At 38.7% G+C, this 23,898-nt stretch overlaps 1 protein-coding gene across 2 annotated transcripts in view; it reads right to left on the bottom strand.

Annotated features, from left to right (window-relative positions):
• Positions 1 to 601: 601 nt before the first annotated feature.
• Positions 602 to 23,898, bottom strand: part of ATRNL1 (attractin like 1) — a 734,504-nt gene continuing 711,207 nt past the window's right edge. For both annotated transcript variants that reach the window (XM_057736176.1, XM_057736177.1), the window contains one exon: positions 602 to 976. In XM_057736176.1, the coding sequence (XP_057592159.1) occupies positions 852 to 976 (125 nt within the window). In that variant the 3' untranslated portion in view covers positions 602 to 851. The remainder of the gene's footprint in view (positions 977 to 23,898) is intronic.

Genomic DNA, 23,898 nt, shown 5'->3' on the forward strand with positions numbered 1-23,898 from the left:
TTACCATATTAGAGCAGAAGCTTGCACACTGTAAAATAACTATTTCAGCTCTCTTCAGGTCTGTGGTATTGGAGGCTGGTTTGGGCAAGAGGGGAAAAATTGATTGCTGGACAGGCTTTTCCATGCTCTATCAGCTCTGATAATGAGTTAGGCAGTTGGCATGGACGACAGCAATGTCCTCTTCACTCAGAATTCTAATAAACCTGTGAAGTTGCACATACCATCCATTCAAATGGACTCATTTTGGTCGGCTTTCCAGTTAGGTGGAAAATAGTCACATTCGAAAACTGAGTTTGGACATGATACGGTCCTGTGAAATATTTAAATACATTACCTATATCCTACTAAATCAAAATCCTGCTTTTACATTTACATGAGATAAAATAGCATTTAAAGCCATTGCAATTTGTTCATTTCCTGTTCATATACAAGTGACTTAGGTTTGCTTATGAGGCAAAAACTGTACAATTCTCATCACTCAGGCATTATAAAATGTCTTTCTTTAAAGTCTTGGGATATAAACAGTTTGGTTTATATGAATTACATATTTTTCATCTGCATTAAGAAACAATATACATCTTTATCCAGAGTACTTTAATGCTATCTATGATAAGCCTAAGATAGTTGTAAAAACTAACTTCATCACCTGTGACCACCAATACTGTTACTTTTATAAAACTCAAGAACATTCTTTGGCCACTCGGGTCATTGCCCATTTGGAGGGAACTGTATTTGGGCCCTGGGACCATACAGAGATTTGCCTCCATGAAAACTGAGGCCATAGACCAGCCTTAATGGAAGCCATTTACAAAGTCTAACACTACAGAACCTCCAGGAGCAGTTTCCGTCTCTCAGACACAAGTTCCTTGACGTGTTGAGAGGTGGTGTTTTCGATTTCGGACTCCCGAAGTCTTGTCTTTACTATCTGAAGGCTTCTGTTGTGAAATATCTATTAGGGCACTGGCAATCGCAAGGCCTGGAAGAAACAGAAAATAAGCACTTAAATGTTTGGTTAGACATTTCTGGGATGGCAACAGTGGTGGCCTGGCATTGTTTTACATTCAGCAATCAAATATATAGCTGTTTGTTGCAAGTTACCAGGTAGTTTACCCCTTACTCAAAATATTCCTTTTTTCAAACTGAAGTATAGTTGATTTACAATGTTGTATTAATTACTGCTGTACAGCAAAGTGATTTAGTTATACACATATATACCTTTTCTTAAATACTTTAAAATATTTCTTACCTTGGACATACGAACTGTACACAGGAAGACGTGCAAGCATCAAACAAAATAAACTGACTCTGACTTTGGACAATTAAATCAGTGTGTGACAAAACATCACAATCAGTTGTGGATATGACTCCACACCTTTGTTTCTATGTCTGAACACAAATTTTTTCTAAAAGTATAAAGATTTTCAGTGTTACTATTGGTCGTGTGTGTGTGTGTGTGTGTGTGTAACAAAAGTCAGTATATTAAGATTTTGTTTTTTAAAATTAGAGCAGTTTTAGGTTTACAGAAAACTTGAACCAACATTGACACACAATTACTAACTAAAGTCCATAGTTTACATTAGGGTTCACACTTTGTGCTGTACACAAAGTTTTATGGATTTCAACAAATGCATATTATCATATACTCACCATGAAAGTATAATACAGAATAGTTTCACTGCCTTAAAAATCCCCTGTGCTTTACTGATTTATCCCTCCCCTTCCCCTGAGCCTCTGGTAATCACTGATCTTTTTTTAATGTCTTTATAGTTTTGCCTTTTCCAGGATGTCATATAGTTGGAATCATACAATATGTAGCCTTTTTAGATTGTCTTATTTCACTTAGCAACATGCCTTCAAGTTCCACCATATCTTTTTTTTTTGGCTCGATGGCTCATTTCTTTTTATTGCTAAATAATATTCCTTTGTATTGATGTACTATAGCTTGTCTATCCATTCCCCTCTTGAAGGACATCAGGTTTGCTTCCAATTTTTGGCAGTTATGAATAAAGCTGCCACAAACACCCATGTGCAAGTTTTTGTGAAGACCTAAGTTTTCAATCCCCAAATACCTAGGAGTACAGTCGTTGGATCACATGGTAAGTCTGTGTTTTAGCTTTGTAAGAAAGTGTCAAACTGTCTCCCAAAATAGCTGTGCCATTTTGTATTCCCACCAGCAATGAATGAGAGTTCCTGTTGTACCACATCTTTGCCAGCATTTGGTGTTGTCAGTGTTCTGGATTTTAGCCATGTAGCTGTATCTCATGGTTGTTTTAATTTGCAATTCCCTAATAACATATGATGTTGAGCATCTTTTCATATTTTTTTGCCATATGCAAACCTTCTATGGTGAGGTATCCATTCAGATCTTTGTAATTTTCTTGTTTGTTTTCTTATTGCTGAATTTTAAGAGATTTCTTTTATATTTTGGATACCTGTCCTTTTTCAGATATATGTTTGGCAAATATTTTCTCCCAGTCTGTAGTTATCTTTTTATTCTCTCAAATTGCTTTTAAGAAGTAAGAAAGTAAGAGAGCAGACAGCAGTACCAAGCAGTATCAGCAGTATTTCATCTTGTGGAACTGAAAACCACAGCCACAGAAAGAAAGAGAAAAGGAAAAAGCAGAGGACTTTGTACCAGATGAAGGGACAGGATAAAACCCCAGAAAAACAACTAAATGAAGAGGAGATAGGCACCCTTCCAGAAAAAGAATTCAGAATAATGCTAGTGAAGATGATCCAGGATGTTGAAAAAAGACTGGATGCAAAGATTGAAAAGTTTACCAAAGATCTAGAAGAAGTAAAGAGCAAACAAACAGAGATATGCAACACAATCACTGAAATGAACAATACACTAGAAGGAACCAATAGCCGAGTAACTGAGGCAGAAGGGCAAATAAGTCACCTGGAAGACAGAATGGTGATAATCACTGATGCGGAAAAGAATAAAGAAAAAAGAATGGAAAGAACTGAAGACAGCCTAAGAGGCCTCTGGGACAATGTTAAACACACCAACATTTGCATTATAGGGGTCCCAGAAGGAGAAGAGAGAGAGAAAGGACCTGAGAAAATATTGGAAGAGATTATAGTTGAAAACTTCCCTAACATGGGAAAGGAAACAGCTACCCAAGTCCAGGAAGTGCAGAGAGTCCCAGGCAGGAGAAACCCAAGGAGAAACATGCCAAGACATATAGTAGTCAAATGGACAAAAATGAAAGACAGAGAAAAGTTATTAAAAGCAACAAGGGAAAAACAACAAATAACATACAAGGGAACCCCCATCAGGTTAACAGCTGATGTCTCAGCAGAAACTCTGCAAGGCAGAAGGGAGTGGCACGATATATTTAAAGTGATGAAAGGGAAGAACCTACAACCAAGAATACTCTATCCAGCAAGGATCTCATTCAGATTCGAGGGAGGAATCAAAAGCTTTACAGACAAGCAACAGCTAAGAGAATTCAGCAACACCAAACCAGCCCTACAACAAATGTTAAAGGAACTTCTCTAAGTGGGAAACATAAGAGAAGAAAAGGACCTACAAAAACAAAAACAAAACAATTAAAAAAATGGTAATAGGAACATACATCTCGATAATTACCTTGACTGTAAATGGACTAAATGCACCAACCAAAAGACACAGACTGGCTGAATGGATACAAAAACAAGACCCATATATATGCTGTCTACAAGAGACCCACTTCAGACCTAGGCACACATACAGACCGAAAGTGAGGGGATGGAAAAAGATATTCCATGCAAATGAAAATCAAAAGAAAGCTGGAGTAGCGATACTCATATCAGATAAAATAGACTTTAAAATAAAAAATGTTACAAGAGACAAGAAAGGACACTACATAAAGATCAAGGGATCCATTCAAGAAGAGGAGATAACAATTATAAATATATATGCACCCAATATAGGAGCACCTCAATACATAAGGCAAATGCTAACAACTATGAAAGAGGAAATGCAAGGCAGAAATAGAGACACAGATGTAGAGAACAAATATATGGACACCAAGTGGAGAAAGTGGGAAGGGTTGGGGGGGGGAATGAATTGGAAGATTGGGATACCAAACTGTATACTCTAAGTATATGTTGTTTATTGTCTGTTAAGTGTATCTCAATAAAAGTTCTTAAAAAAAATAAGAAAGTACCCCAGGGATAGAGTTGTGGATGCACATACACGAAAGACAACTTGTATAAATTTAGCTGATAAATGTCTTAAATATAAGAAAAAGACCATTAGTATTATCAGTAGAATATACACACAAAAGTGGATCTCTAGTTATCATAAGTAATTAAAAGAATATTGTTTCGTTGCGTTGCTCTGTCCATTGATTGACAGGAACATTTGGTAAGATGTTCAGGAATAGTAAAGTCTTTCCTAAATTTATACACACAATGGCTCAACCAGATACCTTGGTTTATCACAGCTACAAAGGAATAATTCGAGTTTCTGTTGAGTCTCATACAATTTTTGAGTAAAATAAAATGTGCCAAATCCCCACATTAAACCATGAGACCAGACTGCTTGCTTTGAGAAGAGATCACCAATTTCCCTTCCCTAAGGTCTTGGAGACTTGACTCTGAATTGAGCTGAACCAATCCCTGAACTCTCACAGACATTTTCTCGATGTGCTGCTCTTAGAGGAAGACCTCACTTTTGGATCTCATCCAATGGAAGGTGTCATTGAATTATTTTATTCCTGTGGGTCAATTTATTCCAGGTAAGCCTCAAATAACATAGGCAAGAACGGAACACCAGAGATTTATGAACAGAAAGACATGCCAATGAGGGGAAATGGACACTGTAAAGAGGAAGGTCAACTAGCCTACCGCAGTGCTATGGAAGTCAAGGAGGAGAAGGTTCAAGGTGTCTGCTGAAAGTACCCAAGAGGCCAGCAGGTGAGGCTTGTCACAGAGGCCTCTGGATTTCCTCAAGGAAGATTCTGGTGACCCTTGAGTCATTTCCATACTTAACTGAGGATGGAAGCCTGACAGTTAAGCAGGGAACGGGGTGAGAGGGAGTGTGACCAACAGACATAAGTCTCACGTTCAAGACGTCTGTTGATGGAAAGAGGTAAGTAAGCTGGTCCATAGGGGAAGCAGGAGGGTCCAGTGAGATGTATGTGAATGCATATGATTAGCTCAGTACATATGTTTTTTAAAAAGAAAAAGGAGTTTCAAGTACCTTTGAAAGTAGAAGACAAGGTATTTATGGAGAAGGAGAAATTAATGGTGTTAGAGAGGGAAGGGATTAAAAAGTTACAGCCATCACTGGCTAGGCTGATGATCTTACATATTTACCTGTTAAGGGTTGCTGTTAAATAACCTTCTCTTTCAGGATATTAAATAATTATCCTGAGTTTCTTAGAGATAATACAAGTTCCAAGGTTCAAAGTTTAAAATTGCTTTCTTGACCTTTGAAGAGCACATGTGAACTGCTGAAGTGTCCAAAATAGGTATTTTAACCACTTTTTTCACTGTAAGAAATAATTATTTCGTTATTTCTTTAAGGGAGGGAGCTGAAGTGTATCAGTTTTTAAAAAATCAGAGAAGTGAAAGTTCAGTTCAGACAGACCTGAAGTTTACAGATCTCCTGGCAGATTGGTCAAAATTTACAACCTTCTTTTATTTCATTCTTGGCACCATCTTACCCAGAGACAGCCAAATATGACAAATACTATACGTCTCTTTTAATGTGGACAGAGACCACTTACGCTAATTCCAATGATCACAGCATCCAAATATGAAATCATGTTATGCATTAAACTACTGCATGACCTCGTCCAAAGGAGCCCTGAAAAACAATACTTTCCCACTTACATGTGGCTGCAAACGTTGTTTTCCTTACAGAAGATACAGTGCCAAGAGAGAAGTAAACAGTTTAAGGAGTCAAAACAGGAAATTCTATGCTAATCCTAAACTGTCACTGTATCTTTGTATTTTGGGGTATGTGAATGTGAGGTCTAGGTCTACTAATGATTGTAAGCTTAGAAACACATTCAGTTGAAAACAATCAATCATAAACCTTATTTCAGCCCTTAATTTAAAACTAAAATTGCAAATCATGCTGATTTTTAATTTGACAGCTTTTTGTCCTTTCCTATGAAAACTGAACAATCAATTGCATTTTCAGATTCTGCATAAATGGCAACGTGTATGCGGGAAACCCTGCTTTCCTCCAGGCAGTGATATTTGAGTGTCCACCATGTGTACTCACAGAGGACGCTCAAAGGGCCACTTGCCCTGGTCTTATCTTCTTCTCGGGCCAAATGATGCTTTCATTCAGATTTAAGCTTGACTGCTTAACTCCACCACACAGCTGGTGGCACACCGTGAGTTCTTCTGCATTACAAATCTTGTTATTTAATTATAAACTGCGCAGTAATCATAATAACTGTGTGTGTGCCTTCAGTGTCAAACTGCTAAGTGTAAGTTTTTATTACTATGTTTGCATTTCTTCATATTTTAAAATACGGAGAACTTTAAAACACAGCAACAACAAACCAGAAATTGCTAGGTCCTCCTTCAACCTACAAGAGGCCCTGGACACAAGCGTAAATAGGAGAGGGACTTCCTAGGTGGTGTAGTGGTTAAGAATCTGCCTACAATGCAGGGGACACAGGTTCGATCCCTGCCCCAGGAAGATCCCACATGCTGCGGAGCAACTAAGCCCGTGCGCCACAACTATTGAGCCTGTGCTCTAGAGCCTGTGAGCCACAACCATTGAGCCCATGTGCTGCAACTACTGAAGCCTGAACACCTAGAGCCCATGCTCTGCAACAAGAGAAGCCACCACGAGGAGCCCGCACACCACAATGAAGAGTAGCCTCTGTTCACCACAACGCAGCCAATAAATAAATAAATAAATAAATAAATAAATTTATAAAAAAAAGAGGAAATAGGAGAGACAAGAATCTGTTTTTTTTTAATTGTCTAGTGTGTGGAAGACTCATTAAAAAAGAGGAATTAAAGTCATTTCTATCATTACCTTTCAGCTAAGGAACCTAATTTTCTTAATCGAGAAAAACAATATTGCCTCTCTCCTTTTCCCAAATTTAACAGTTATATGCTGGTGAGAGACTAAGGATACAAATGGACAATGGCCAGACCATATATAAAAACAGAGCTCTGGCCCTCAGGCTACAGCAACGTGCACAGGAAACCAACCTCTTAACTACAATAACCAGCCCAAGAAGCCAGCCTGCTATGTCAGGCTTGTGGGAGTGAGACTGCCATCTTTAGTAACAGTGCAGGAAGTCAAACAATTACCTCTGTAACCATAAGCCCCAAACAGCCAGGACTTGATTAATAACTGACAGCTTCCCTAATTTTTGTCCCTGCTTCCAACTTAGGACCAACCAGAGAAAAGTAGATATGCAGCCCTAACCAACCACATAGGATGCCCCACTTCTAGTTAGCCTGCCTCCAGCTTTCCAGCTTTCCGGTGCCAACAGCCTCCACTAAGCACGTACTTGAAGGCTTCTCTTTTTACCCATTATAAAGTGTTCCCACACATCTGCCCGTCTTTAAGTCTCTGCCACAAGGCGAGCAAGCGATGGTGGATGACTCCCTTGCCATACAGCGAGGTCTGAATAAACAGTCCTTGCTTGTAATTGGGCTGGCCTTGGTTTATTTTCACACTGACCATGAAGAAATAAAGGTAGCTTGAGATCGTCCCTGGATTTAAAAAGAAAAGTATCAATACAATAAAAGCAACTTATAAATAAGTTCTCCATGTCGCCCGATGAAGCAAAGCTTTCTCTTGGTTTAGATTTCCCTAGGAACTTCTTCCTGGTGAGAGGTTTTCTGGTGATGACCCCACAGTCCCCATGCCGTAGGAGAAGGTGTATCCTCCCGGTCGGAGGCTGCGCGGTAGCACATGCCCGGTGCCGTTAGAGTTCCATTAAAATCGGGTCACTCCAGAAGATCATTTTTCAAATAGTCCCACAAATCATCCCATGAAATCTACTTATTGTGTTCTCTAGGGCTAGCATAGTTCCTTGTTATCAAAGCAATACAATTAACTGGGGGAACAATTCATTATTGTAGACTGGTGGTCTAAAGGAATTTCATTTACCATGTCAAGATGATGCACAGACGCTGCAGGCTAGCAAAATTTACATCAAAATATGCCAGCAGATTCAATAAAAATGCTGGGGTTTAAATATTTATTACAAGCTTTACCTTTTTGCACTTTTAGTTCCTAAATACCAGACACTACGGCACTTACATTATTTAAATATGAATTATAAACCTCATAAGAAAGAAAGTGCCATCTTCTGCTTCCGATTCCACGTCCCTGGTGGCTTGGTGTTTTGAACTGGCGCTAATGGGGAACGTTAGCAGCAGCTGCTCTAGTTCACCCAGGGCACGGCAAGCTGGGAAGAAAGCAGAGTTCTTTGGGACCATGCCGATTTCTTTCAGAACAAGGGCACGGTTTAGTTGTCACTGGTTTGGAGGCCAAGAGCTACTACAGATATGTAGTAAACAAGTAGAAGATGCACCCAAATCAGGCCTTTACCCAGGACCTTGGATAAAAGCAATATTTTCCTCCTAAATTTAAGAACTTTGTTTCTCAATTAACATGCACAGGCATGCCCTAAAGAGGAAGCAATGGAAATGAGTAACAGCTAAATATTTTAATGGTAGATATATCCTTCTAAAACCACTAAATGTGCAATGAAAACCTCCAAGGAGAAACATCAGGAATTTAGTTAGGTATCTTTAGTAAAACTCTCGTTTTTCCTAATGGAAGTGAAATGGTATTAGTAGACTCCAGCAGTAACAATCTGATCATAAAATTACTGATGTGTTTTTTATAATTATGCAGAACAATTAATAAGTACAGTAATAAAATGCTGCACATCAAATGAAATTGCCTTGGAAAGAACATTCTTACTTTATATACAAACATAGCACTTTCATTTTACGTTTGAACAAAGCCTCAGAAAAGTCACTCATTTTGAAATGCACTCCTCCCAAGTCTGTGTAAGAGCAGGCACCACTATATATTTTAATTTTCCAAGAAAACAGCTTCATTAGGCGTGAAAGGTTAATTGCAGGTTTAAGTGGAGCTCAGGGAATGGTTCAGGGTCTGTAGTGAATTGCACAACCTGCTTCAGGAAGACTTGAATGAGTGCTGTAAACTGTTTGTCCCGCTGAAATGTTTTACTACCTCATTTACTATCTGTCTTCTTTTACGGCTTGTATTTGTAGTTCTTCTAAACCTTTAATGGCTACAGTTTTATTTCACTGTAATCAGATTTAAATGGAAATACCATGCTGGGATGTTTAAATGTTTTTCCTCTGATTGTATATAGCTACATACTACTGATCAGAGTCTTGGCTATCCTTCACACGATTAAGAAAGTGACTTTGGGAAACTTTGATGTTACAGAGACTCTAGCTATTGTGCAGACTTAATTTAACATTCAGCGTGGCCACCCTTGCCAATATGCTACTAGGGCTGGATGCATAATTAGAAAATATGCATTTCCATTTTAATTTATCTGTTGGAAGGCCAGCACAACTGAAGTCATTATTAGGCAAAACTCCAAAGGTTACATTGTTGAACAAAAATTGAAATACTTCAAGTGCTGAAGACACTGGAATGACAAATGGACTAGTCTATTTGTCTGAGAGTTTAAAGAAATATTTCCCTTTACCTACAAAGAACCAGTGACAAATACAGATGTCAATGTTTAAATACAAATGATAATTGTATTCTGGTTGTAAAATTCTGTTTGGCCTTTAACACATCATCATATTTTAAAATTTCATTTGAGGACACACTGTAGAAGTTCTGTAAACTGTAATCCTGCTCTAGCACCACAGTGCTGAGTACTCCCTGAATTTTATGTGAACTGTTGTTCGTTCCCTCACTGGTTAGAATGAGCTGAGCAAACCATGGCCTTTAGTGTCTCAAGTCACTGCTTAATGCAAATCCTCATGGTTCTTCACAAGTAAAGCTTCTTTTAGGTCTTATCCGTTCTAATTTTAATTACATACTAGAAAATTTTATTGATTCATTTGAAATATTTTGTGATTATTTTTTTAGAGTTGCAAACATAAGAACCAGCTTTGCAGCTACTTCTCCATGATTTTAGGTAAATTTCCAGTTGAGAATTCCCTATTTCTAGGGCAAGTGGGAAAATATTCCCTAGTATTTTCTTCCTCTAATTAAAAAATCTGATATATGATAATCCCTCATTTTAAGCCCTAATTATCCTTAATTTAATTTAAGAGCTTACTATTCATCGAAGAAACTGAAGTACAGCAGTTTTGTAAAAATAGCAATATTTTATTTTCCATTAGGTAGAGATATTGTATTTTAGCATTTCTAGTAGTACCATGTCATTGTTTGCTTTAGATTAAATGAGATTATACGTGAACGTATTTTATAAACTACAGAGTAATATACAAAGTGAGTTAATAATTTCAATAATAGAACAATAAGTTACTACTGCTAATAATAAAAAATCACAATCAAATTACAAATGTTCAGAAAACCCCAAAGTCCTAAGGCTCAAAAAATTGTTTAAACAGCAAATCGCTTTATTCAACTGTTTCTTGAGTGCCTGCGATATGCCAGGCACTGCTCTGGTCCATATGGGTTAAGCAGTGACTGAGACAGACAATAAAAGATTCTGTACCTCATGGTGCTTACATTATAGTGGATCAAGCTGTATTCTTTTGGCCAAGTTATTGTGAGGATTCAACATGAAGGGCTTAGAGACGTGCCTGGCACATAAAAGCTCAAAAATGTCTATCATCATCACCATCACCACCAAAAAGTGGGAAGTCTGAAGTCAAATAGGAAATCGACAAAACATTGGGTACTCAAGATTTTGCCTCTTATCCTTTAGGATCACTCATTCATCCAGTAATTCATTCAAAAACCAGTATGGCTATCATGTGGAATGCCAAATAAGGGACCAGATTTGATAGAAAGCAGAGTTCAAAGACTCACAGACAGTATCCACGTAGAACACTGTCTGTGAGGTGATAGTGTGTTCAGAACTCAAGCCAGAATTATTTTGATGCCTTGCGTAATGAAACTGAGAACTTGCTCATGAACGTATAGCTGACTTGTGTGTGTTGCCTGCTCAGTAAGGAATGTAAAAGTAATTGAAAGTGATAATGGCAAAATAGATGCATGACAACATTCAACAGAGACAGCATTGTATTAATATTGCTTGTACTATCAGCGATACCACTAATAATTAACTCTCCTCCATTTTTTAGAGTTAAAAGATGCTTTTACATTAATTATCTATGTTGTGTTGAAGTGGGTCAGGACGCTATTTTTATCCTTGCTTCACAGACGGCCAGAATGAGGCACAGAGTGATTAAATGACTAGTTCAGGCTCACACAGCTGGTGGTCATGGTGGAACCTGAACCCAGGGCTCCAGGTCCTTTGACTTGCACTCTGCTCATTTTATAGCCATTAGAAGGAAACTGCTGATTTGGTGTGAATGAGTAACACACGATTTTGAACCAAAAGGAAAAGAAAAGCAAAAATTGGTAGGGATGGCTTTTTTACATCAGGGCTTGGGAGCTGATCCTTTGTGGTAGGAACAATGGCTTTCAGTGTAATGGAGCTGTTATGTGGAGACACTAAGATGCAAAGCAAAGTTCCAAAACACCTGGGAGGATGTTTGCTGGAAAATGACTTGGTTCAAACCTGACATACCAGCATCCTGCAGGTTGATGAATACTAATGAAGCTATGGATGTCACTCATTGATGAAGAGCTTCATTTTAAATGAGGGGTCGCTGTCTGCCTGTCGAAAGAGACCAGTTTGCTCTGAAGTTCCTACGGTGTAAATATTTCTGGCTAGTGCCACGAGATTTACTTGTCTGTTGTATGAAAAACTGGTGATCAGGAAAAGCTCTTCATTTTATGGACATGGAAAGAAAACAAAACTCAAGACGGATATTTTTTAATTTGGAAATCAGATTGTATAAGTAGATTTTTGAACCAACATCGAATCTGGATCAATGCATCCATAAGACTCAAGCCATGTCTATTTACTCACGTCACTGACCTGGAGCCATAACCTGTCACCCAGTTTATTACTTTCTAGCTCTGAAACTATTTTTTTAATTAATTAATTTATTTTTATTTATATTGGCTGTGTTGGGTCTTTGTTGCTGCCTGTGGGCTTTCTCTAGTTGCATTGTGGTGCATGGGCTTCTCACTGAGGTGGCTTCTCTTGTTGCAGAGCATGGGCTCTAGGTGCCCGGGCTTCAGTAGTTGTGGAACACGGGCTTAGTTACTCTGTGGCATGTGGGATCTTCCCGGCCCAGGGCTTGAACCCATGTCCCCTGCATTGGCAGGTGGATTTAACCACTGCACCACCAGGGAAGCCCTCTGAAACTATTCTTAATAGAAAATTCTTTTTCAGTTATCCAGTCTTGTAATTAAATAATTTTGAATGAAAAAAAAATTGGTAGGGATGTAAAATCAGTTATGGTCAAAGGCGTTAATTAATGTTGATGGTTCTAAAAATGATAATAATAATATAAACAATAACTGTTCTGTTAACATGGATACGATATGCCAGGCATTGCCCTCTGCACTTCATATGCACTATTTTATCCATTTTTGCAGACAGGAGTGGACGACAGTACATAAACATGCATGGAGGGCATACTGCAGGCAGCCTGGTTGAGGCTGGTGATTGTCAAAGTCATTACCAAACAGCATCAAGCGCGGACAAGGATGCAAGAGCTCCTAGAGTTGCTAACAATCACACAGAGACAAATGCTGTGAAGCAGGCACAAGGCAGGAGGGAAAGAAAGGCAGGGGTGAGATTCTGCGAGGTGGGGGTGGAGTTCAGCAATTCCCAGGGGAGGTGATCTCTGAGCTGAGGTTTGAAAGATGAGAAGGAAGTGGTCAAATGAAGAACACTGGCATGAGGGGTGTCGTATGTTCTGGGTAGAGGGAACTAAAACTTCAACAGCGTGGAGAGAAAGGATATTTCGGAAACTTCGGGACTTTTGCTATGGGTGGAACACAGGTGACCATGGGAGAATGACGAGAGGGGAGAAAGAGAGGTAAGCAGAGGGAGGTCCACGAAAAGTAAGAAACAGGTGTTTAGTCTACAAACCAGAAAGAGCCATGGGATGGTTTTTAGGAGTAGAGAGACAATCAGATTTTTATTTCAAAGAGACACCTCTACTGGTGGCACCAACAGACTCGAGTGGTGGGTGAGGCTACGATTATTAAAACCAGATAAGAAAGCAAAAATAAGGAGAGAGAAAAGGGATGAATGGGACAGGTATTTAGGAGAGATTAATATGGGAGATTAAAAACAGGGAGGAACCTAGTACGACCCCCAGCTTTCTGGCTTGGGTGGCTGCGTGCATACAAATGCTATTTACTACCATATGAAGGAGGAACAGGAACAGTCAGGGTGTGTGGAAGGTGGTGGATCACTTGTTCAATTCTAGACACCCTGAGTTTGCTGACCTGTGGGGCATCTTAGTGGAGCTGTCTAGTTGGATATGCAGGTGTGAAGCCCTGGAATAAGCCTAGCCCAGAAAGGTAGAGTTGGGGTTATTTGGGTGGATAGAATCTGAAGACTTTGTAACTGTGTGGGTGGGTAACACTAGCTGTTACAGTAGTTACACCCTGCAACCTCAGCAGCTTAACAAGACAGAGGCTTATTTCTCACTCCATACAGTCTGAGGTGGGAGTCCTGACTGGTGTCAGGATGTGTGTGGGGGAAGAAGAAAGAGGCACAGCACCTGTCCTAGGCAGGCACTCAGGGATCCAGACTGATGATGCTTCCTCCATCTTCAGTCGGGTTTCCAGGGCTGCCTTGAGCATTGACATCTAGGCGGCAGCTGGGAGATGAGAGGGTGAAAAAGGTTCAACCCTTTCTAAACCACCTTGGACCAGGAAAGCTCCAGACAATCTGTTTCAAGGCCATTAGTCGGTACTACTTCGCAGGAGCAGTTCTCCACCAGGGAAGGGAAGCTGAACTCTTGGGTGGAGAGCCAGCAGTCCCTGCCACTGGAGTGGATAAGGCCTGGCAGAAAGAGAGTAAGAAAGCCCAAGAGAGACCAAGAAGAGGACTGGCAATGGAGGAAGGGAGCCCATTAGAAGACCCAAACACCTAGAGAGGTAGAAGAAAGCCCGGACTGAGATGGTCCACAGATGCTATAAGGCTAAGCAGTGGCTAGTTATGACCTATGGATCCTGTTTCTGTTTGCAACAAATAGCCCCCAAATTCCATGACAACTGTGAACCAGCTGAGTTTGTGGCTTCCAAGCTTTCCTTGATTTGAAATTCAGAATGTCCCTTGAGACATTTCTCTTGGAAGGAAGCTGGAGTAGGTGGCTGCTAAGGTCACTTCTGGCTCTAAGAACTTACGACTGTAGCTGCCTTTCTTCAGCAGGCCAGCAGCGAGGACCCAGTATCACTGCTGGCCTTCTCTCTCACACATGCTTTCACAAGGCTGCCACAAGCATCACTGTGAATTCAGGGGGTTGGCTGGAACTTCCTCACTAGAAATCTGCATTTGTTTTTGCTAGTTAAGGACTTGGGAAAGAATGGACATACCTCTACCCGAGTGAGAACCACACTGGTAATATGAGGTATGGGTTGTACTTTCTGTTTCTTAGGTGTGGTTTCTATAATGCCAATAACACTGATAAAGAAACTGGCTCTAAGTCTCACATCAGGCTGGACAGGGTCCAAGACCAGGCTGGGACTTGATCTTACATCTGGCAATCTCAGAATGACCTAAGAGACATTTTTTAAGTTTAGTTTTCTAATTCTTCTGATTATGTTACAATTCTGTCTTTATAACTCTGCCTACCCCTCACGATTGGGAGCACCTTGAAAGTAGGGATTATGTTTTCATTCATCTTTATATCCCAATGCTTAGTCTATGATGGGTGGTCATAAACTTTACTTGAATGAAAATTAAAGGATGTATCATGATGCTGTGTGCTGCTAAGGAGGTGGATTCTGATTAGAATCAGATTACAAGTCTCAATGTTATTTTACCTTAAAGGTACCTGGAAATAGAGGCTGGCCTCCTCCTTAGGTTTCTCTAATCCTTGTACTTAGTTGCAAAGAAGTTACTGAGAGAAGGGTGGGAGTCAGGCAGGGCAGGGGAGGGAGAGCAGAGCACCAGTGCGGCTCATTAACCTCTTGTCCAAGACGGCGATCCAGGGGAGAGCTTCCTGCATGACGCCTTCCTGCATGTGCTGTGAAAACGTCCACACCACTTCCTGTGGACCAGATGTGCGCATGCCCCCAGAGTGAGCACTACATTCGTGAACATCGGGCTCAATATTCTGGTCAACGCTGTCCCTACACAGGCTTTAAGACGTGTGGCCGTGTGTACAATATTGATGAAGAACTGAAACGGCTGCCACACTTGCTTGGCATCAAAGCATTAGCGATTTAACTCTCCCCCAATGTCTCTGCAGAGACTTTTAGTATTTTAAATCAACCTTGGTAGTTTGACCCTGAGATTCCCTTGTTCCTGGATGGGCCACTTCCCAGAAGGAAAAATTCAGTTCACCTTTCATGTTCTGAGATCTCCCTGGAGATTGTTCAAAGTTAGAGCCAACAAAAAAACATCAAAAAAAATTTTTTTAAAGAAACTAGATGACAATTTTAAGTCAAAGTTAAACAGTGTTGGGTGTTGATGTCAATCACTGCTTTGCATAGCATTTACAGGCAAGTATAGGAGATGGTTAAGAGGCTTATATCCTCCACACAGATATATCCACACTGAATATTAAAAGACAAGCTATCAACCCAAAAAATGAATTTTAGTATTGTCCATGGTGATGTTCCTGCTCCTCTAAGTTCATAACAGTCAATATTTTAAAAGAAATTTCAACATTAAAAGAAGCTGAAAACATACAACTATCTCTGCAAAGTCAAAATACTATTTTAATGAACTCCGATGGTAAAGCAAATTTATGCCTTCTATATACAAACTCAGATCATGACAAAAATGGGAGGGAAAAGAACAGATAAAATGATGCAAATCCTCACTTCTAGCCATTTAGATAAAATGGATGAGAAAATGCTATACAGAATCATGATTTTTCCATTAACATTATTATAAATTACCTAGACCTTACCAAAAGTTATTACGGATAACTTAATGGCCAAAGGCATTTTAACAAAAACAGATGTGTCTGTAGCCAAATTGATCCTTGATAAATCTCTTTTGCTGAAGGAAAAGGCTGTAGAGTTGGACAGTGTATTTCTCAAAACAGACTTCAAACCATTCCTCTGATGTTTGCTAAGTGATCCAAGACCCCAGATAGTACACATTCTCTCCAGTAACTCAAAACAGGGACTTTGGGGAAGTCGTTTGTTTAAATGACCTCCTTTCATCTCACAGAGGATGGTATAAAAGAAACCTTCATTCTCTGATGCAGTGTTGAGAATCTGACTGAGCACGTCCCATAAATGCTGACCCTTCTGAGTGAAAAAAGTATCAGTTTGCCCCACTTTGCCTTTGGGAGTAATGAAAGTGGCCTCTGAGTTCCTGTAAATTGAGACGTGTCACAAAGAGTCAGCACTAGTGGAAACCTTTCAAACTCTACAGGCAGGTAAATCATAGAGCAGACTTCAGAGTCATCTGGAACCTTCTGATGTCATATCCAGGGGGATAAACATTGCCTTGCATTCACTCCAAGTAACCTGCAGACACAAAGAGAATTCTCACACTGTTCCACAAGCCTGGACTACAGTTTCCTAAGTGATCTGCCAACTGTATTTGTAGAAGGGACGTCTTGCTAACCATAGGTTCCTCCTAGGTAGCAATAAAACGGGTCAAGAGATGGATGGAAATAGAAGTTCGTATTAGCACGTGGGATTACAGAAGGCTCGCTGGAGACAGAATCAGAATGTCACTTGTGAGGAGAGGTGGAAGACTCTGCCCTCATTATGAAGTATATTCACTGTGGATGTTATCTACCTGCCTTCGGTAAGCGCCTCAGCAAGCAGAAAGATGAAAAAAGTTGCTTTCAAGTCAGTAAAGGAAATCTCTTATGATCAATGGTTGATGAGAGCAGGATCTTCTAAGCAGGAGGCTCTGGGCTGCATTCTGTAAAGGGTTTTCAAATTAGTCTTCCTCTGAGATATGGGCAAAGGGCCAGTTCACCATCCAGCTGCCTCTGACTTTCAGCCCAATGGTCGATGAGTTCCCATAATTAGAGGAAAAAATTTTTTTAAATAAGGAAAGGAAATTTACTTTTTAGAGGCACTGAATCTAAGAAAGTTGAGAAGCATAGCAGAAGTATGGTACTATCAGGTTTTAAAAAGTACATATATTTTGTCAGATTTGGTTGCATATTCCTTACTCCAAACACTCACTTATTAAAGTTGGAGAAATGCAGATTATAATTTTTATTCGCAAAGGTATTTAGGACTTGCCCTAAAAAAATGTAAACGGGGATTTTGAAAGGACAAAATATAAATGGCTTATTTATAATTGACTAAGTATGTTGAGTCTTCCCTGCTCTGTGCGTGTGTGTGTGTGTGTAAAACTACATTTTTTATTGGCAATTGAAAATTAATTATTTATTAAAGCAAGATTCACAGGACCTCTTTTTATAGATACTTGATTAACAATTTGCCATTCGTTGTATACTTGAATGCAGGAAACATTCACTATACTCAATTATATCATAATCCAAGCTTTTTTGTCATTCAAACTGTGTTGTTCTCAGCTACACCAAGAGTTACTGGACTGTTCTAGAAGCTTGGCCCCCACCTCCTTGTCTGAACCCAGAGTCACAGAACTTGGGACCTCAGAGGTGGTTTCACCATTGCCCTCATTTTGCAGGTGAGGCCCCTGAGACCAGCTGGTGTGGTGGAGCTGGCCTTGTCCTAGTGGGGTCGGGACAAGCCCTGAGCTAAGCTAAGGCTTCCTGGTCATCAGGAGGGGGCTCATGTGTGCCGTTTGTTCCCTCTGGGCCTGCGGCCTCTGGGCCAGCTGATTGTCTGCTCTGAGTTTTGGCTCTGATGGCAGCTCTCTCAGGGCTACGGCCACCCCAGGAAGAGAAAAGCAGCCTGAGAAAACCAGTCTGTGTACCTGATGAGTCCTCAGTGTTGCCCAGCAGGGGACTTTTGTAGAACTCTTATTCCTATCCCCCCAGGAAGGGTGTCTGGGTTTCTCTGTAGAGATGCCCCCTCCCTCACTCTGAGCATCAGAGCCCCACCCCCCTGCCTGATGCACCTGTGTCGGTCAGGGTCCTGACAGTCCTCAAAGGTGGGCAGTGTGTGGAGAAATCACCAAGGGTGGTGCAGCCAGCAGTTACCCTATAGCTGGGGCACTGTCTTCCTTCCTGATCCACTGCTGTAAAACTACCTTTTTAAAAGCATTCTGACAAACTGTGATCATAATAATCAAAACAAAAGGAAGTCCTCTGTGAATAACTGCAGATTTTAATTAATTATATATCATTCTTATTTCACTTTCTAGAGTTGCAAATCGTCAACCAGTTGTTTGTATTTCTTCAGTCAAGAGAGAATTGAGGGAAGAAAATAAAGAAGTGAAAATATTGATCTTGAGCTAATGAGCCACAATGCCAAAGGGCTACCCATTATTTCTACAGAGTGAGAATAATTTGCAAAGGACGGAAAGTCAGCATTACAGAAAAGCAGAGCGTAATGCTCTTGACTGAGGTGTCCAGCGTCTATCAGCATGACTCTTAGGTGCGTGTTGAGAGCACTCTTTGAAGGGGATTATAAACAACATTATCTGTAAAAAAATGTTGGGTGAGCTGCTGAGACTGTCTTCGTGAAAAACAACCTACTTGTTTGGCTAGGACTGACCCAGCTGAATCAATAGCTAAACCAATTATATTCAAATTTTAATTTTAATTCAAAGAAAAGCAATTGAATCGTAAGTGACTGAACTGCCTGGAACTGTTCATATCAGTATCCAGTTATGGTGCCTTCGGTGTATGACGATATCATGTTCTGAAGCTTATGATCCAACACGAAGAGTTGTTACACTCCAATTCTGAGCATAGCCTTTATTTAGATGTGTAATTAAATATGGCAGAAGCAACGTCGGGGCAAATGTCTAATAAATCTCTAGTATTCCTGTGGGATGAAATAGGTTATTTAGTCATTTTAAATCACTAAATTTTAATTTGGGAAAAAGCCTGTTTCGAAGAAGGAAACAGGACACAGGATGCCACATGAAGGTAACTTTACAATACGGAGCACTGGCATAAAGATATGGATTGAACATAGTGTATCAACCACAGCCAAGCTGCCTTAGACCAAGTACGTGAGGAAATATTTCCTAAACTTCCCGAAACAACCAGTATTTTAATATGTAAGGATCTATAGCACAATCTATGAAAAAATTTTAGGAACTATACCACCAAACTTCAAGAGGTGCTTCTTTCACAGGTTATTTAACCTTTCTCAAACATTTACATTGGACTGATATTTGAAAAGAAGGATGAACTGAAAAGAGAAAAAAATATATTTTATATACAAAAGAAATCTGTTCAACTTTCAATCTTTAATGTATTGACATGTGTTTTGTTCTAGCATTACTCAAAATTAGCTTTCAGATAAAAGTTCACGTTAATTATCCCATAATGTATTCTAATCACTGCTGACATTTTGAGAGAAGATGTTAAGGCAGCCAAGATAAACTAAAAAGTGGGTGAAAAATATTACTTATGTTCATCCCGGAAGTCTATCGTGCCCTTCCACGAGTTCATTCTTTCTTGAACTAAAACCCTGGAGGCAAGAGAAACTAATTGGACCCTCTGACCTTCTCAAGAATGAGCTTCTTCATACTTGGCACTTCTCTGGTTCTTAGATGATGAGACAAAAAGATTTTGGATGTATTTCAGTTTTAATTTCATCATTTTATCGATTTTTATGACTTTAAGTATGACATAAAAATAAGATAGGATGTGTCAATGATTTCCTTTTCGCAATTTAAATGATTAGCCCTAGAATTAAGTGAAGATTAAATCTAAGCTGGCACTACCTTTTGAATTTAGTGAATACTGCAAAATTTAATATTAAAAAAAAAAACAGGTACTTTCATTATTATACAAGAATTCCTAAGTCCCAGTATGAAATATATGTAACCAAACTTAGCATCTACAAATGTTTCCTTTTAAAAACAGAAGCATAAATGAGCTCCTATGGTTTATGTTTATTGAGTCAATATAAAAAGTTGAAATTTCTCCTTGTTGAACTGAGTGGGAAACCAAGCATAAATGCATTTATGATACACATGCAAAAGAAAATACTGACTTTGATTGTCTCATGTTCTTCAGGATAAGTATTCTAGAAAATATGGTTTGTGGGACAGTTACATCAGTGAGTTTGGAAATGCCTTTATTTCTTACAATCCTGCTGAAATGAATTTAACAGTCAAAGGTATGAGAGAATCAAGCTCACGACACGTTTCTAAAATCATTCTTAAAATTTTATCCTACTAATAAAGATGCTTTCCACACATATAACACGCACACGCACACACATACATATATATATATGCATGGAGTATTAGATTAAGTCCTAAGAACCAACAACATGCAAAATGTTCTAGTAAATTTATACGGTTCTCTTTGTACTATCAATATGAACAGATGCAAAATACTCCTTATGTAGAAAAAGAAAAAGAAAAAGAAAAAGAAAAAACCTTTTATTTCTGGTTTTGATGAGAACATTCAAACAAGGAAAAAGGTAAGACAGTGATCATCAAAAACTAAATCTGGGGCCCTTGGTTTGAGATAATTAACTAATCAATAGACAATTCTTCTCAGGGACACATAGGACCAGACATTTATTAAGGAACTTTTCAAAGTTTCATACAAGGTAATTAATACGGGCTTCACTATAGAAAATTACTTTTTAATGACTTTCTGTTCAAGTTACATGAATTTTATGTAAGGAAAAGCTTATAAAGTCTAAGATTTTCTTTCCACCCAAGTTATTAAAATTTGTATTTGAATATAGTTCCTTTCATTAACATTAAATCAGTTAGCTTTAATTTATGAAAAAGGACTGCTAAGTTTTACCACAATAGTTTGCACGGCTTTAATTTGCATTCACAAAAAAGCACAATAAATTAATTTGCTACTTAGAAAGAATCTGACAGATGCATTAATCATGAAGAAACCAAATTCACTTTTCTTTACTCTTTCTCACAAAGATAGATGTAAGATAAGAGACTACTGATTTAACATTCTTTAAGCAAAATGAGGTGTAATGATAATAATGGTGATATTCATAGAACTAGAGAATTTTAGAGCTGGAAGGAATCTTAGAAATTCCCTGCTTTAACAAATGGGGAAAGAACAATTCCATCTCCCAAACTGTCCATGCAGCAGAGTAGTGAAGAAGGGAGTACTCTCATTTTCTCCACTGGAAATCAGCACAGAAGTTAGAGTTATTCAAGAGCTGACTAATTTGGCTCTTAAATGACTTTGGTTCCTCTTGAACCATTCTACTTCTTGTCCCTAAGGTTTTGAGAGTATAGTCTGAGCTCAGAGATGATGCTGAATCACAACATGAAACACCTATTGCAGAATTTAGACTTTTAAAAAATAGCATGAAAACTGCACTAAAACTGTTTCTGACATCTACACTGTGCACTCATTCTTTTGACAAGTCAATGAAATATTGTCAAATACATTTACAAGCTTGTATCACTGTGAAAAGGTTTGGGTAAAGAAACATTCAACAACAATACATTACACTGTAAATATTTCTCTCATTTTGCTATTTGTCTTTTTACTTTGTTTTATTTTTCTTTCTCTTAGCACAGAAACTTTTGTTTTCAGGTGTAGTTCAAGTTACAGATCATCTTTATGACTCCTAAGTTTATATACTGCTTGGAAAAGCCTCTCGTACTTAGACCATCACAAGGTATTCCTATATTGTCTTCTCTTGAATTTTTAAATTTAAATTTTGGTATTTAAAAAAATACAAAAGTTACTGAAAGCAACAGTAATCACAATATTCTAAGCAAATGTTCAAATTTTAAAAATCACTTTTAGGACTTCCCTGGTGGTGCAGTGGTTAAGAATTTGTCTGCCAATGTAGAGGACACGAGTTTGATCCCTGGCCCGGGTAAATATCACATGCGACAGAGCAACTAAGCCCATGTGCCACAACTAATGAGCCCACGTGCTGCAACTATTGAAGCCTACGTGCCTAGAGCCCGTGCTCCACAACAAGAGAAGCCACTGCATGAGAAGCCCACGCACCACAACAAAGAGTAGCCCCAGCTCGTTGTAACTAGAGAAAAGCCTGAGCACAGCAACGAAGACCCAATGCAGCCAATAAATAAACAAATTAATTTTTAAAAAGGTATATTGCAACTTTAAAAAATCACTTTTAAATGAAATGTAATTATGTTTTTGATCCACTACATACATATTATATGTGTACATATGTATATCTACATACATATACATTAATTATGAGTTGCATGAAGAGGTCGATATAGAAATTTAAATCATGGGATCATTTCATCAGAGTCACTTCACCATCATTAGAAAGCTTTCAATCCTCAAGTAAAGGCTTTGGACAAGAAAATACTGTAAGTGCCTACAGAATAATCTTAATAAAGAATCAAAAAGCTTTTTGTGATTCAAATGTTATGTTGAATCATGGAAATAATTTATATTCTCCCTTTACTGTGGGGGCAAAGAGACACTAGTATCTTAAGGAAAAGAAGAAAATAACCCATGTTACTTGGGTTGTGTTTTTCTTGTGCTAAAAATTCTAAATTATTTTTACTCTATTGGTTCCTTGTTTCTATAGAAATAAATTTAATTTCTTCTTCTCTAAGCCTACAACTATTTTCTCTCTCTATATAAAAGAGCTTGGCTTACTTTTCATTAGTTTAAAAATTTTTAAATCTGTTCTTATACTACCACATGTCAGCATGAAAAAGAGCATTTTTTTGCTCGAGATAATCCTACTGACTTTTGAGAAAGAATATTAATCCTGATTACTTATTTATACATGTAGAAGGGTCATGTTATTTTTTTTACATTATACTTAATTTAGATGGGCTATTTATCTTCAGAAAATATTAATGATATTCAATTCTAACTAAATGATTATAGACAAACCACTCTTCATTCTGTTTTCTTTAGTAAAACATACAAATCCCAGTTGACAAAAGGTACTGTTTCTCTAAAAGATAAGAATTAAAGTGAAAATATTCTCCCAAGCTCAGGCAATGCCAAACTGCCTATGTATATCCACAGGAGTTTTCACTTCAGGTAAATCTCAGAGCCCAAGATATTTGGTGGGAATGTGGGACGGGGTGCAGAGAAGTTTCAGGCCCTGGTCCAGCATCATCTCATCTACAGCCCTGGTAGTAGGGCTGACAGCCGCCTCACTCAGCCAAGCAAACCTGAGACCTGCTACTCCAGGTGGGTCAAATTCACAGAGATAGGGAGCCCACCAGTGTTAAGTGTTAAGAAGCACTTTCATTCATAAGTTTGAAACAGAAAGTCTTGGTTAATCCTGAATTACCCACAATATTCAGTTAATCTGTTTTTAATTGATAATATCTGGAAATGCAGAGTTATAAAAAGGTTATTAAATTTAAGATAATTTCACTTGAACATGAGGGGATTCACCAATATTTTATACTGACACGCTTCTTAGAAAATCAACTACCGCATGAAGTGAGGTTTATTCACGTTGTATTTCTTCTAGTATTGACACTAGGGACACTCCCGGGGAACCTGCTACTTGCTGTTCTCAACACCTGAGCAATCCCCTTAAGACTCAGACCCTAACGATGAAGAACAGCTGCAGCCAGAAGGTAGATGAGGACTGTATTCTCAAACTGCAGCACAGTACAAACTGGAAACATGGAGGCGGGAGATACACAAGAATGAAAG

The sequence above is a fragment of the Hippopotamus amphibius genome, chromosome 5 (genome assembly GCF_030028045.1).
Source record: "Hippopotamus amphibius kiboko isolate mHipAmp2 chromosome 5, mHipAmp2.hap2, whole genome shotgun sequence".
In the NCBI taxonomy this organism is placed as follows: Eukaryota; Metazoa; Chordata; class Mammalia; order Artiodactyla; family Hippopotamidae; genus Hippopotamus; species Hippopotamus amphibius.